General features: G+C 36.0%; 1 protein-coding gene across 4 annotated transcripts in view; it reads right to left on the reverse strand.

Annotated features, from left to right (window-relative positions):
- Positions 1–1,783: 1,783 nt before the first annotated feature.
- ELOVL7 (ELOVL fatty acid elongase 7) overlaps positions 1,784–16,776 on the reverse strand; it is a 74,675-nt gene continuing 59,682 nt past the window's right edge. For all 4 annotated transcript variants that reach the window (XM_039243834.1, XM_039243835.1, XM_039243833.1 and 1 more), the window contains 5 exons: positions 16,586–16,666; positions 15,638–15,694; positions 13,257–13,362; positions 6,243–6,379; positions 1,784–4,459 (listed from right to left, as the gene is read on the reverse strand). In XM_039243834.1, the coding sequence (XP_039099765.1) occupies positions 4,250–4,459; positions 6,243–6,379; positions 13,257–13,362; positions 15,638–15,694; positions 16,586–16,666 (591 nt within the window). In that variant the 3' untranslated portion in view covers positions 1,784–4,249. The remainder of the gene's footprint in view (positions 4,460–6,242; positions 6,380–13,256; positions 13,363–15,637; positions 15,695–16,585; positions 16,667–16,776) is intronic.

Below are 16,776 nucleotides of genomic sequence, written 5' to 3' on the forward strand. Positions count from 1 at the left end.
ATACATCCCTGCATCCATTCTTGCTGGCGTTCTCAACCTCCTCCCTTGTCCTGCTGCATCTTTCTTGCAAATACTCATCTTCTCAGTGCAAGCCTTCTCCATGCCCACATGATTATGGGCTAACACAGTTATGAAGATTAGGACCAGTACAAGTGTATGGTTTCCAGCCTCAGAAGGGCTCTCCCGGGGGCTGGGAAATATCTGAAATCTGTATCTAGCCCTAAGCATATCCATTCCCCACAGTTTATGCAGCAGTTCCACTCTTCAAGTCATCCCTAGGATGAAGAAACATGCTTATGCTGCTTCTTTAAAAGAACAAAAAAGGTGCACCTGGGTGGCTCAGTCAGTTGAGCATCTGATTTCAGCTGAGGTCGTGATCTCATGGTTCATGAATTTGAGCTCCCCCTGTCGGGCTTGCTTCAGATTCTCTGTCCCCCCCTCTCTCTCTTCCCCTCCTCAATTCACTCACTCTCTTAAAAATAGACTTTTTTAAAAAAATTTTTAAAAAGAAAAAGAATTTCACCTCAATCCATTCATCCCATCCCTCCACAATCATCACCTACCTTAACCCACCTGAAGTGTAGACAAATAGAACCTCTGTGCTCTTTTGAGCTAGGGACTCACTTTCTTTTCCTCCCCATTTAAATCTGCCCAGTCAGTATTCTCTGTGCTTATGGTCTTATTTTTATGAATTACTGCACAGGGCTTTTTAAAATATATTGTTTCATTTAAGCCGCATAACAATCCAGCAAGGCGAACTTGTACTATTGTTCTCATTTTATAGATGGAGAAAACAGCAGCTGAGAGATGTTAACTGGCTTGTCCAAGGTCACTTGGCATCTAACATCCATGCCCCATGGCTTCAGATTCAGATCACTTTCCACACCACTCCACAGCTTCCTTGGACCCTGCTACCCACCCATGCATGGTTAATCCACATGAAACTCTCCCTTCAGAAGCTCTCTCACATCTGCTTTTCTTTCTAGTCACACAGGATGGCTTTCTTCCCCTCACCCTTAATCAACCAATTTCTCTCTCCCATTAGTGTCTAAAGCTACCACCACACCCCACCCGATGACTCTTAAGGTACCACTTTGATTAAACCTTACCTTTCTCAAAAAATGCTGAAAGCTCTCATTTTCCTGGAAAGTCAAGCCCAGATGCCACAGCCATGTGGCCCCAAGGTCTGAGCTCATTTCCCTTCCTGGCCTCATCTGTTTCACCTGCAAAAAACCTTCCTCTGCTTTGGTCTTTTTAGCCATTCCCTAAACTTTCCTTACCCTGGGCCTTGCTTTGTTCTTGCTGTTTTTATTTGTTGCTGTCAGGTTGATTTTTATTTCTTTTTACTTATAATACCTTGCCCACTAACCCACCACCCATTTTCGCAATTCTATACCCCTTAAACACACAACTCAAGTTCTAATTCTTTCATACAGCCTTCCCTGCTTTCTAAGTGAGCAGCTTGCACTCATATGGCACCCAGCTGCCTGGTTACATAATACCCCCACCTCCATCAGTCTGTAAGTTTCAGGAAGCTCCAACTATGTCAGAGGCATCTTGTATCACTCTAATATTTAGCAAGGCCTCTGAATATAGCAAGTGGGCAACCAATGTGTGAAATGCTTTGGTTAAATGAGTATTCAGGTTTAAAACCATGTGCCCATGCAAACATATGCCTTTAAATTCCAAAATAAAAGACACACACATGTGCACACACATACACACACAATACCACAAATTTATTATAATACACACACACACACACACACACACACACACACTTTGACAATATCCATCGAGTTTTCCATAGTCTTTAAAAATGTGAAAGAATTGAGAGATTATCTGAGGAAATAAAAACTCAATTTTATAATTTAAGTAACAATGTAGTCCACTTATTAAGAACTCAACTCCATTTAGACTGTAAATATTTAAAATTTTGTATTTGTATTGATTTATAATACAGACATAGGTTTTCAAGGATTCATAGAGCTTCATGTCATAAGCCAGATTTTGTAACTGGCCTCTTTATTTGTTAGGTAAGCAAACCCAAAGGCAGTCAAGTCTTGAAAAGTGGAAGAAACCCCAAAAGAAGCTCTATGTGATCCACAGAGCCCTTTACTAAAACACTGTCGATGCAAATCCTATATCCAGTGATATTCATTTTGACCTGCTGATGTTTACATGGAGAATACTTCTGCTAGCTGTGATTTCTCTTCATGTAACATCCCAGCTCTCTGTTTCTATTCTCATAATTTGGAACACGGTTCCATCACATGTTGCTGTTAGTTCTCTAGCAAGTCAAACATTTTAAAGACTACAGGGAGGTTAGGAGTGGTTGTGCAATGCAGGATGGAAACCAAACTCTCCTGTTTTGTCTTGCATTTTTGCCTCCTTTTGGTCTTTACCCTACTTGGGCCTTTGGGAATTATGTGCATGTGTAACAGCACCTACTATATGGTCTCTTTTCAGCACAGGTTGGATATGAAGAGCCTAAACAGAAAAACACTGAAGGAATCCTGAGACCTCAGAGAAATAAATCACAGCTGCTCTTTTAGCTCTGCTTTCTGTTCTTTGTTTAAGAAAAATAAGTTATTTCCCCCATTTATCAACTCTCATCTTCTCAAATTATAAGCAAGTGAAATCAGTAAAGGTCATTTAAAGGCAAGGGTAAACCTGGTAAGTGTAAGAGAAGAGGCCATGGTGTAGATTAATGGCCTATGGGGAAAATTGAACTATAGAAGTAACAGTGAGGAAAAACTCAGGTTTTGCTGTACAATCTCGCACTGCGTGTTACACAACTGAGGCCCATCCCATAAGTACTAATTGTTTAAAGTCATATAGGCATAGGCAGTGCTTCAAATTCAACTATAAATATAACAAAAAAGAAAAACAATAGGGAGAAATTCAGAAATGTCCAAATATCATTGTTTCTGGGACAAAACTCTACCGACCAGTAGTTTGGATTTGCCACCAAGAAAAATTAGGAACAAGAGAATTTTAGGAAGTGGCAACTGTAAAGAAATAAAAGTAGGCAAAATGAATTTCAGATCTTTGTTATAGAGTTTATAGGTTTGGAAAAAAGAAATCCAGGCTATGGATTAGTTCATATTTCCGGGAAACATCTTTCCATGCAGTGTATCTATAACAACTATTAAACAGGTTCTCTCTCTCTCTTTACTAAGAAAGCCTTACATAACCAAAAATTCCCTGGAGAATTTCTATGCCACCACTTGCCTCCAGCTTCTTCACTCATGACTACAACCCATCTCTGGAAACTGTGAATAATAGGTGGTCTGAAATAATTTATGATTAAGGGTACCTGCAATGTGCTAACGATGTGAACATTCACACATCTAACCAGTACACATTTAACCAAGACAATCCTTTAAACCACGACAATATGAGAAAGTGACATTACAATACAACAGAAAACAGATTTTTCCCATTGAACTATGAAGTACTTTTTCCATGGACAAATTTCACCTCTTTCCAGAAATATACAAAGTTAACTGCAAAACAGTAAGAGCACAGTGTTCATTAAGCCACAGAACAAATCACCTTGTATTCAAAATATTAATGTAAACTTAGTGTCAAGTGCATCAATGTATTAACCGAAAGAACTGCTGCTTTTAAACAGTTTATACAACAGAAGTGTTGTAGGGAAGTCCTATCAGCAAAACTGGTGGCGGCTACAAAAGAGATCCATTAAAAATTATTGTTAGTGGTATTAAATAACAACTTATCAAAAATTCATTTAATGTTCACCAGTGTTAGCTCTTTAGAATGGGAATTTAACTCCAAATGTATATACAGTCTTCTGAATATAATCAAAAAGCAACAAAACCAGAGCCCACAGTTAGTTTTCAGACCTGGCAGAAGGATTCTATTGTATGGCATAGATCTCTGTCCATGCTCAAAATATCTAATGATATTTCTCATCTATACCGGACTTCTTTGAAAAGTACTATACTATTTCATATCCTCCTTTCACTGTAACAAAACATATTAAATAAAACCTTTAGATTAGGTTTAAAAGCTGCTGAAAAACTGCCTGCTTTAGGCTCTATCAGAAGACTGTTACCTGGGAGCTTTGGGCTCTCAAATATCAGAAACCCCAATAACTTATCATAAAAATTCAAGCTCTTGGTTTTGAAAAATATACAAAATGCACTTCACATGGAAATAGCTCTTGATTGTCAAGGAAAGTAAAAGAGCAGTCTCATTCATAGATTCACGTTGTGCTTGCATTTCAGTGATCTTTGTTTTTGCAGATTCCATTTTTCACAGTTTTGGGCAGCCTCTGGCCTTTGGTGTAAGCACGGTACCAAAAATGGAGAAAGAGCAGCAGAAAGATGCACCCGTAACTCATAATGATGTACAGAAAGACTGGAAACTGGTACTTGCAATCCTCCATGAAAAAGAACTGGCCTATGTGGATGGTGACAATAATGAACTGGACCTAACAGATGAAAGAATGAAAAATATTATTCAGAGATGAATTCACAATGGAGCAATTATTTAATGCATTTTTTGGCTGCTTACGTTTAAACACTCTCCAACCACATCTAGCATCCTGATGGGTAGGGAATTTTATCTTTAAATCTATCTAGCATCTATGGATGTGAGAGTGGGTGGCACAGTGTCAGAATCCAGACTGGAATCAGGAACTACGATTCAGTCCCGCCAAACTCTACAACTCCAGCATGGCCCCACATAAATGCCCTGGAGCTGTGAGGTGAAAAGGCCTTTTGTACACAGAGAAAGGACCATCAGAGCAGGTTTTCTCGGCAAGTCTCTGACTTGAGTCCTCGACTGATGAAATGCAAAAGGGAACACTATCTTAGGGTCTAAATTTCTAGAATAATTTTAATTTCAAATATTCTGTCTTGCTGTTAGACAAGGCATTTCAATTTTGGGGGACTACAAACATTCTAATTAAAGCCTCAGCAATTTCATTCCACATTCCACATTCTTGTCATTCCACAGTCATAGATAAAAATATATCTTGTCAATGGCAGCAGAGGATCTGTTAGGGGTGAAACATTACTCATCATCCTTCTAGTGATGCCCAAGGGCTCGTTCCAGAACATTATACAGTCTTAAGAGGAACACTTCCAGGCTAACGTTTAGAATTTTTGGATAGCTTTCATCTCCTGATTAAAAGCAACATGAGTTCTGTGGGAATTTTAGAAAAATAAAAATCTATACATAAAAATAAATAACAATTACCTATAAACTATCCAGTTGTAACCATAGTTAAGATTTTCACATAGTTTCTTTTATTATCATCATCACTTTTCCTTGTATTATCTGAAGGAACTTTCATGACTTTCCTGTGCAGTAGCTATTCCTCTCATTTTGCAGACAAGATGAAACTTTAGGAAGCTTAAGTGACACCCTCAACACTGGATATAGGCATGTTTGTGTATAACCAACATGTTTGAAATAGTAATAAACAAATGTCTATTCTTTTTTCTATATGAATTTTTGCCACATTATTGAAAAGTTTCTACAACATTTAAGAGTAATGTTAAGTGGGAAAAAAGCCCAATATGAAATTGGATATGCAATATAACGCAAATCATGCAACAGGTGTACATATATATGAATAGAAAAGACAAGCTATTAAGAGGTTTTAATTTCTCTGCAATGAGCATATATTACATTAAGGTAAGAAAAAATCTTAGAAAGCAACTGTGAATAATTTTCCTGATTTCATAATATTCCAAAGTAAGAATTAAAATAATTTCACTATTTCCTTACACTTGGTTATTTAGAGTGTTGTCAACTGTCAGTATATATATTATATCATCACTCTACACCTTTAATGCTCTCAAAGTTACATTCGCTCCCTCAAATTCATTTAGATCTAGAATACGGAATTTCTAACTTCTAATTTAATATTATGCCTACTGTGATTCAAATGACTTTGATATTATCTTGATCATAAATATATTTATTTATTATAAAAGCATAAAATAGTATAAAGATGGCATAAAGATACACATTCTGGTTTAACTGTCTGAGCTTCTCAGCTACCAAATACACTTTGTTTTCAACACAGTTCTTGACAAAAGTTTAAACTATGGGAAAGGTAAGGATGGTATGTCATGTAGGGGCCAGACATACTATATTCTTATTGTTTTTTAAGTTTCATTCTTTATTTAGTATCCTGTTTCACAGGGAAGAGAAATGACTCTAGTTTGGTTTCATATCTGATTTTAAAAAAATTAATTACTCACAAGCTGCAATGATGTCAAATATTTTTTCCACCACAAATACTTCTGGAAGGCTGGTCCCAAGGCAGATAGCCCATAGTAGGAATACATGACTACATGTACAGCTGTATTTAGAAAAGCATGGAATGTTCCCAAACCACCTGGAAAACAAAATTATTATAAAATGGGGGCACTGTTCCTTAAATGACTTTTTGTCTAAATTGAGATTTTTTAGAATAATTCTTTCTTTAATTTTAGTAGAAAGAAAAACATCTAAAACATCAATCTTATTGAACAGTTACTAAATTAGAGAGCTGGATAATACATTCATTCAGTAAAATACAAGATGCAAATCTTTAAAAAATAAATTAGCAGGTCTTTATTTGTTGTTGTATCTTAACTTTAAGATGGTCTTACAATTTGAATTTACTTTAACAAATTAAGTTGTGTTACTTTTTGAACATGGTATATGATAAATGATAGTAAGTGCATTCATTTTTTAGTGAGGGTTGTCATATGTCATAATTACATGAATCTTAAGTGTATAATGTTTTTTTACATAGGTATACACTCATATAGCCATCACTAAAGTCTAGATATAGAATATTTCCAATATCACATAAGTTCCTATGTCCCCCTTCCAAGAATATATCCCTCCCAAAGTACATTTATGCTAAAACTATAGTTTTGCTTGTTGTTAAATTTCATGTAAACAGAATTATACAAGATATTTTAAGCCTACTTTCTTTCAATCAACATCATGTTTTTAAGATTTATCCATGTTGCTGTGTTTATTAGTAGTCTGCCTTCTTACTGCTGTGCAGTATTTTAGTATTACACTATATGAACTCATCACAATCCACTTTCCTGTCCTACAAAACTTTGGCAGTAAAACCACTGGCTTTCATTAGTAGGCTATGCTAAGTTTGCATTAATTATTTAAAAACAATTATTGTTATTCCAAAATAAACATTTATTCATTGTTAAGCCATCTTTGTTGACTGATTCCATTTGATTATTATCAATCGTGCCCTCTTAGCTTGGTTTTCTTCTTCTAACCACTATATCTCCTAATGATCTCATTTAATTTCGAGTAGAAGCAAACAAAACCCCTGGGGGAACAGAAGCAAAGATCATTTCAATTGTCTTTAGCTGGACCTGTAGTAGAGTGGAAGGGTAACAAGGTGACTAGCTGATAGTGGGGGCAAAACATGAAAAAAAAACCCTGTTCCCTGGTATCTATCCTAACATGGGCCATCTAGAGAAGCTGCATTCTTTATGTTTAGCCTGATTCATCTTAGAGGTGCTGATCAGGGATTTAAATTTTTCTCCAAAATATTCTTTCTTTATGCCATTAGTCTCTCTCTCTCTTTTTATTTTTTAAAGTTTATTTATTTTTGAGAGAGACATGGGAGAGTAAGACAGAGTGAGAGAGAGAGATTGAGAGAGAGGGAATACCAAGCAGGCTCTGCACGCTCAGTGCAGAGCATGATGTGGGGGCTTGAACACACGAACAGTGAGATCATGACCTGAACCAAAACCAAGAGTAAGATGCTTAACTGACTGAGCCACCCGTATGCCCTTATTCCAGTATTCTTTAATTCTAGAAATAAAGTGAAATCTCACAAATGTGGAACAATTACATTAGAAAAAGGACCAAATTCATAAAGACAATGTGAAACAGAAATGTTAAAGCAAACAGAAATTGATGAGTAATAGAAACTAATGACTTTTTAATAGTCATTCATAACTGCAGAAATTTTAGATACTTCTGGATACTACCACTGCTCAAGTACTCCTTTAAAATAACCTTTTTCAAATCAATATTTTTAAGTAATTTAAATATTTCCTCAAAGACTCATTTATGCTATACTGTACATCATAAATTTTCCCTTCCTAAATAAACTAAAATTTCACCCAATTCTTTAATTATCATAAATTTCAAGTCAGAAGAAACTGAATGCAGCTTATTAACAACCTGCCACCTTTTATTATTTACATTTAAATTAAACTTTTTTTCCCAAAAGAAACTTGAATAAATATAGTGGTGTGAAAACACCTTTTCTGGGTTGGTTTGAAAATACAATAGTTGTCTATTTCTGATAGGTTAGGGGTCAAGCTGCTTAACAGGCATAAGCAAAATGTTTCTCAAGTCCACTTGTGTCTCATGATTATATGAACACCCAGGAAATCTATTTCATCTTTGATTAACAAACTATATCTGAGCCTTTCTCACTAAGGCACCTCCCCCATTTTTTGGTAGAAGACTATTTTCTATTCTGAATCTTTTCCCATTTAAATGTCCTAAAATGAGGATTCTATGGACAGGAATTTAATAAAGCACTAATGTACCTAACAGTGTTTAGTGATGGTTACTGATCAAAATCAGCTATCAAAATTAACTTACTTTCTCTAGTTATCATTATTTTCTATGTTATTTTAATAAGTTTGTTCAGAGAACAGTCACATTTTAATTAGTAATATTTTTCATATCTTATTTGGAAGGCTTTCCTAATAAAGTATTTTCTAACCTTGCTTTCTTCTTTACAACAATAGTTTTGAAAAGCTAACATCTCAGAATGAATTACAATTAGTGCCATCACATTTTAATCCTTTGGTTTAGAAAAATAAAGGAGTCACCTGGGTAATTACCACAGTTCTCCATATCTCTGGAAGAGAATATGTGCAAAATGACTATAAAAAACTGCCAGAGAAATATTTTCATCAAATTCCAAAGAAAAGTTGGATTGCTATTATGCCAGAGAATTGTACAACAAACAAACAGGAAATTAAATACTAGATAGAGATCGGCTGTGCTCAAGTTTTTGAAAGAACGGTTTGAACAGTTTCATTCTAGGAATAAAAGTCAATGCCAAACCACATTTCTGAAGATATCTCAGCTTTTATCACTGTACTTGTCACTAAATACATATTAGGTGTACAAGTGTTTACTAGATTCCACATGCAGACTGAACAGAAACGCCAACTTAAGGAACATATAAGAGAAAAGAAAGTATTTACATTTTGTAAAGCAGAAGGGGGATTAAGGTGTGGACAATGAACCCATTATAACATGTTTGATGTCCATAAACAGGGTAACATTGAAAAACAGGAATTTCATTTTAAAAATTTCATTATTGAAAGCAATGCTTGTTCAGAAATGGAAGCCTATCAATGGATTCAAAGATAGACATTAGAAAAGTGCCAACCAAAAAACTGCTAGAACTGATACATGATTTCAGCAAAGTTGTAGGACATAAAGTCAATGTACAGAAATCTATGACATTTTTATACACCAATAATGAAGCAGCAGAAAAAGAAATCAAGGAGTCGATCTCATTTACAATAGTAGCAAAAACCATAAAATACCTAGAAATAAACTTAACTAAAAAAGTAAAAGAATTATATGCTGAAAACAACATAAAGCTTATGAAAGAAACTGAAGAAGACACAAAGAAATGGAAAAACATTCCATGCTCATGGATTGGAAGAACAAATATTGTTAAAATGTGATACTACCCAAAGCAATCTACGTATTCAATGCGATCCCTATCAAAATAACACCAACATACTTCACAGAGCTAGAACAAACAATTCTAAAATTTGGATGGAACCAGAAAAGGCCCCAAATAGCCAAAGTAATGTTTAAAAAAGAAAACCAAAGATGGAGGCATCATAATTTTGGACTTCAAGCTATATTACAAAGCTATAATCATCAAGACAGTATGGTGCTGGCACAAAAACAGAAACATGGATCAATAGAACAGAATAGAGAAGCCAGAAATGGTTCCACATATGTATGACCAACTAATCTTTGACAAAACAGGAACAAATAGCCAACGGAAAAATGAGAGTCTCTTCAGCAAATGGTGATGGGAAAACTGGACAGTGACATGCAGAAGAATAAACCTAAATCCCTTTCTTACACCATACACAAAAATAAACTCAAAATGGATGAAAGATCTAAATGTAAGACACGAAAGTATCAAAATCCTAGAGGAGTAACAGGAAACAATCTCTTTGACCTTGGCTGCAGCAACTTCTTACTAGACATGCCTCCAGAGGCAAGGTAAACAAAAGCAAAAATGAACTACTGGGACCTCATCAAGATAAAAAACTTATGCACAGCGAAGGAAACAATCAATGAAACTAAGGGCAACTAATGGAATAGGAGAAGATATGTGCAAATGATCTATCAGATAAAGGGTTAGTATATACACACTGTTCAAAAGACATAAACAGACACTTTTCAAAAGAAGATATCCAGATGGCTAACAGACACATGCAAAGATGTTCAACATCACTCATCATCTGGGAAATACAAATCAAAACCACAATGAGATACCACCTCACACCTGCCAGAATGGCTAAAATTAACAACTCAGGCAACAACTGATGTTGGCAAGGATGTGGAGAAAAGGGAACACTTTTACATTGCTGGTAGGAATGCAAACTGCTGGTGGGGTGCAGTCATTCTGGAAAACAGTATGGAGGTTCCTCAAAAAATTAAAAATAGAACTCCCCTATGATCCAGAATTGCACTACTAGGTATTTGTCCAAAAGATGCAAAAATGCTGATTCAAAGGGGTACATGCATCCCAATGTAAATTTATAGCAGTGCAGTCAACAATAGCCAAATTATGGAAAGGGCCCAAATGTCTACCAACTGATGAATGGATAAAGAAGATGTGGTATATATTTATACAATGAAATATTACTTAGCAATCAAAAAGAATGAAATCTTGCCATTTTTAACAACACAGATGGAACTAGATAGAATGTATTATCCTAAAGCGAAATAAGTCAGTCAGAGAGAGATAAATATGTTTTCACTCGTATGTGGAATTCAAGGAACAAAACAGATGAATATAAGGGAAAGGAAGTAAAAATAAAATAAAAAGAGAGGGAAGCAAACCACAGGAGACTCTTAAATACAGAGAACAAACTGAAGGTTGCTGGAGGGGTGCTAGGTTAAATGGGTGGTGGGCATTAAGGACACTTTTGGGATGAGCACTGGATGCTATATATAGCGATAAATCACTGATTTCTACTCCTGAATCTATAAAAAAAAGTGCTCAACTCTATTCTTCAAATAAAATCAATTTTTTCCCATTATAGAACCAATAGATATTCAATTTAGAAAATACAGAGAAGGATAAAGGTGGAGAGGGAAACCACTTTTTGTGTCAGTATCTCTAAGTCACTATATTTTGAGGTACTGCCTCCCAATCTTTTTTTATTTTTAAAAATTTTTTTTTAATGTTTTTATTTATTTCTAGGAGAGAGAGAGAGAGAGAGACAGTGTGAGCAGGGTAGGGTCAGAGAGAGAGGGAGTCACAGACTGAAACAGGCTCCAGGCTCTGAGCTGGCTGTCAGAGCCCGACGCGGGGCTCGAACCCACGAACCGCGAGATCATGACCTAAGCGAAAGTCGGACGCTTAACCGACTAAGCCACCCAGGCGCCCCTACTCCCAATCTTTTTTTAATTTGCATTTATTTTTCAGTGTTGTGATGTAATATCCCAGTCTCAGGAGAAATGTGAATAAATAAATTATAAGGGTGTGAAAGAACTTTTTCTAGTGTACTTTAAAATAAAACAGACACCTGTTTCTGATAATTTTGGAGTCAAACTGCTGAGAAGAGAAGATGAGCTAAGTGTCTCTCAATATCATTTGAATTTCACAATTATATATACACAAGAATTCATAACTATTTTATTAATGGATGGTAGGTATTTTTCAATTTTTGGCCAACACAAATGAGATGTCAATGAATATCACTATTCAAAGAACTGATGTGCCTGTGAGAGAAAATAAAAACGTATGAAGTTAATTGCAATAACGGAGACTAAATAATATAGCTATCCTTGATTTGTGAAATAGACATAGATGAGACTATCTTATTATAATGAGTTACATTTTTACATACATTATAAGAAAAACCAGCGACTTTCACTTTTTAAAAATCCGTAACATACAAATGTCAGTTTGGGGAAAGGAAATACTTCACATATTAGAAAATCTGATGCCCAGAGGCCATGGTAGAGACAGACCTTCCGGCTCCTCTAGGTTCTGGTATGTGTTTCATGCCACTAGCTTATTCATACCCTCTCGGGTTCTGAGGACATGCAGATTTTTCCCCATGCCTAGAGACTCTAAAACTCTTAACAAGAGTTCCTCAATTGTGGTTTCTCTTTTTAGTCATACAGAATAGTCAGAATACATAATAGAGGCGAGCTATTCGCAGAAATTTTAAAGCACTAACTTGAAGACTTCTTAAATTTAAGGAACTCACATATATAAATCTCCCAAACCAATTTTTGCTAAAAAGTATATGTCCTTGGGGGTGTCATTTATTTAACACTTTATGATAGGGTAAAATTACTTAACCTGTTTTTTTCTGACTCTATATGTTCAGAAACATAAAGTGAAAACCAAATGAACAAAAATCTGTTTGCCAAGCTTTTGAATTAAACTACTTTGACTTCAAAAAATATCAAAACAATATCCTTTAATATGGTATGATGTTTAACAAAGTTTGGACAGCCACAGTTTGACACATCTTTACAGGGTTGGTAGGGGATGAGGTGTATATCAGGTTCAGATTTGAATGCAAAGAAGGCTGGAACTTGAGATAAAGATTCTAACTTCCTGGAAATGTATTAGGAATAGACATCTAACTATATGTCTATGAAATTAAAGCTTGTGCCATTTTTTTTTGTTTTTGTCTACTGAATTAATAACATTTAATAGAACTATCTGGGAAAAGAGTAAAACCCAAACAAAACAACTAAAGGATATGAGTAGAAGACTGTACCTGAAAGTCATGTGTATCTAAAGAGCGGAGGGTCGGGGGAGGGATTTAGGTTAAGAGTCTTATATTTATGGTTCAGGTAATAATGGAAGTTAGAAGTGTGATCAGATTAATCCTGTGATGTTTTAAGTTTCTTCTAAATCACATTTCAGGGCAGAATTTGTGTTTACAGCATACAAAAATGTAATCATTTATTACACATGATCCCGAATCTCCCTTAGCTACCTGCGGCAAATTTGACTCCAAACCACCAGGTCCATGGCATGATGGTATGATGGAAGACATGCAGGAAAGTCACTTGGCTATTTTTCTTACGCAGAACGAAAAAGATCTGAAATAATTAAAAAAAAAATCAAGTTCATATAAAATCATGCCATGATTTATCTACTGTTACAAAATACTGGCAAAGTACAACTATTTCACATCATAGCTGGCACTCAAAGGGCTGCCCTAGAGAATGCTCACAGAAGCAGCTGACTCTCTAAGGGGTAGCTCAAAAGCTAATTAAGTATGAAGGAACCTTGGTATGATGCCTAGTCATGGGAGAATCAACAAAAAGGTGTTAAAGAAATTGAATACAGATTTAAAAATCAAAAATGGAAAGTGAAGAACATGGTCAAATATTATTGAAAGAATTATTATTGGTAGGAAAACATCCAGGTGGATTTTGAAGTATATGGGAGAGCAGAGAGCCTCAATTCTTAGGACAGAAATTATTCTCTACTGCTCTCTACGACATCCTACCAATTTAGATTAGGGATTAAGCAAACTGAAAGAGGATTTGCAACAAATCAAAAGTTAGCATATTATTATTAGAGAAAGTCAAAAAGGAAAAACTCGAGGGGTTTTGTAGAAACAGGATGAGGGGAAAAAAGTAGCCTAGGAAAAATGAGAAGGGCAACAAAGGCACCCTCCAAATTGAATGTAGGCATGGTTTGCAGAAACTCCACAAACAGGAGAATAGGAAGGCAAATGCAGGGGAAAATTTAAATCCAAAAGTAGAATTAAGTGTTTAAACAATATTCAAAATTCAGAATACCAGTATTGCGTCAGACTTCTAAATACAGGCTAACCAGAGCAGCACAAACAAAATTATCCATAGGAGTATTTGAAAAAAGCGGTTCAGGGAAGGACACAAAGGCAGCAACAGTTTTCTTATGAACATGGAATTGAGAACATGCAAAGCAGAAACAATGAGGCTGAAATGCATTTGCTTATTATGCATATGGAAGAAGGCAGCATGCTGCAATGGAAAAGCCCAAACTAGCTCTCTGGGGTCCTGAACCCAGACAGTAGCAGCATTCCTCTGGGTAAGTTACTTACCTTCCTGGCTTCAATTTACTTTCAGAAAGAGGGCTCTGGACCAGATTAATGGTTCTCAACCTAGGCTGAATATGACAATGTCCAAGGAGCTTTTGAAAAACAGCCAAGCACGGTTTCTAACTGTAGTCCATCTGGCACCAAATCTCTGGAAGTGGGGCCCAGGTTGTGTGTGTGTGTGTGTGTGTGTGTGTGTGTGTGTGTGTTTTCTAATAGAGTTAATCCTCCTGCACCATGAAGGCTGAGAACTGGTGAACTACAGCACAGGTCTCAAAGTGTGGACACCAACAGCAATAACATCATTTGAGTACTTAAGAGAAACGCAAATTCTTGAGGCCAACGTAAGACCTAGCAAATCAGGAATTCTAGGGTTGGGGTGTAGGCATCTGTGTTTTTAACAAGCCCTCTGGGCAATTCTAATGCATGCCCAAGTTTGAGAACCACTGTATTCTATGCTCACTAAACTCCTTTCCAATTCTAACATTATTCAGGTGAGAAGGTGAAGCATGTTGAGATTTGCTACAAGAAACGTATGTGCATATACTCTGAAGATAGAACACATTTTCTTAAACTCAAAACTGATTCCAGATAACTAAGACCCACATATCCCAAAGATACGATAAATATTCAGCTTTCCTAAGCTACTCTGAAAATGGAAGTACACAGCTTTCTCCTCTCATCATGGACCCTAATCCATGGCACTTCCTTCTCCCAGAGCCCAGTCACTCAACTTCAGAGCTGATCCTTAACTGGATCTTAGGTTGGAAGAGAGGACATCTACTAAGCATAAACTTCAGAAAGGCAGCTGGAGGCAATTTTGGTTATTACCAAATTTACGGATACCCCCGGGGTAATATCCTAATTTATATTAATGAGTTGTGAAGCATTTATCCTCTTAAAGGAATATGGATGATAGTGCTTTGATTTACACTGACGGAACCCAAGGTACAATGTTCTCTGCTCTTTGCTTCGTGAACTTGCTTCCCAAAACACCTGTCATCCATCTTCATAAAGACGCACAGCTTTGCAGTGTATGTGACAGTTACATGCTTAGCTTTATCAGGTTGTAGATACATAAAAATTTTTATTTGGAGTTTGCAAAAGCCTGAAAAAAATAAGCTTATCCTATCTATTCTCTAAAATTGCTGATCATAAAAGGTAAGGGATAATAGGAGGTCTGCCTGAAGTGCAGAGATAACCAAAGTTATAGGACAACTGAACTCTAGCAGTTTATTGCTTCCGCTTAAATATCAAACATTTACCAAATGTGGTGATCACATACTCACAGTATCTAATAGCTCAATAAATTTGGAGAAGTAATAAAGCCAGCAGGTGCGTGCCATCTACAGAAACACACAAAGATAAAATTTTATTTTTTATATGGAGAAAAATTTTATTTTTTCAATTTGGCAAAATACACATAACCAAATCGACCATCATAACCAGTTTTAAGCGTTCAGTTCAGTGGCAGTTAGTACATTCATGTTGTTGTGCAACCAGTACCACCAACCATTCAGAGACTTTCTTCTGCTTGCAAAACTGAGCCTCTGTACCTGTTACACAATAATTCCCCACCTCCCCTCCTGCCTACGGCCCCAGAAAACTACCATTTTACTTTCTGTCTCTGAATCTGACTACTCTAGACACCTCATATAATAGAATCATACAGAATTTATCCTTTCATGCCTTAACTATTTCACTTAGCATAATGTCTTCAAGGCTCATCCATGTTACAGCATGTGTCAGAACATCCCTCCTTGCTAAGGCTGAATAACCTTCCATTGTATGTATATGCCATGTTTTCTTTATCCATTCATCTCTCCATGGACATGCAGTTGCCTCTATGTTTTGGCTATTGTGAATAATGCTGCTGTGAACAGGGGAATACATATATATACCAGAGTCCCTGTGTTCAATTCTTTTAAGTATATACCCAGAAATGAAATGGCCAGATCATAGGGTAATTCTATTTTTACTTTTTTTGAGAAACCAGATATGAATTTATTTTTAAGTACAGGAAGTCAAATAATAGAAGTGCCAATTTTCATTTAACAGAAAACTACATGCCTGATTTTATTTGATTCTTTCTGATAATTTTTAGTTTTTTCTCAATACATGTAATCTGAAGAAGTAGTCATTTACTTCTTCTGAGTTCACATTAAGTGTTAAAAAAGAGAATCTCAAAAGTTTTAACATTTAATTTGAGTTACAAGATTTTCCAAAGAGAAACTTACCCTCAGTGCTAAAGGTGACTGTGAGTAGTCAACAATTTCACATCGAAATGAATAACCTGTACCCCAGCCAGACATCACAAACTGTAAGAAAGCACATGCATATTAAAGAAGGAAGCATTTGCTCAACGGCTACAACAAAGGTAGTTTTGATTGTGTCTCTTCACCATATTCTCAGCTGAGCCACCATTCAG

This window comes from Hyaena hyaena, unplaced genomic scaffold (genome assembly GCF_003009895.1).
Source record: "Hyaena hyaena isolate Hyena2069 unplaced genomic scaffold, ASM300989v1 scaffold_232, whole genome shotgun sequence".
NCBI classification, from domain to species: Eukaryota; Metazoa; Chordata; class Mammalia; order Carnivora; family Hyaenidae; genus Hyaena; species Hyaena hyaena.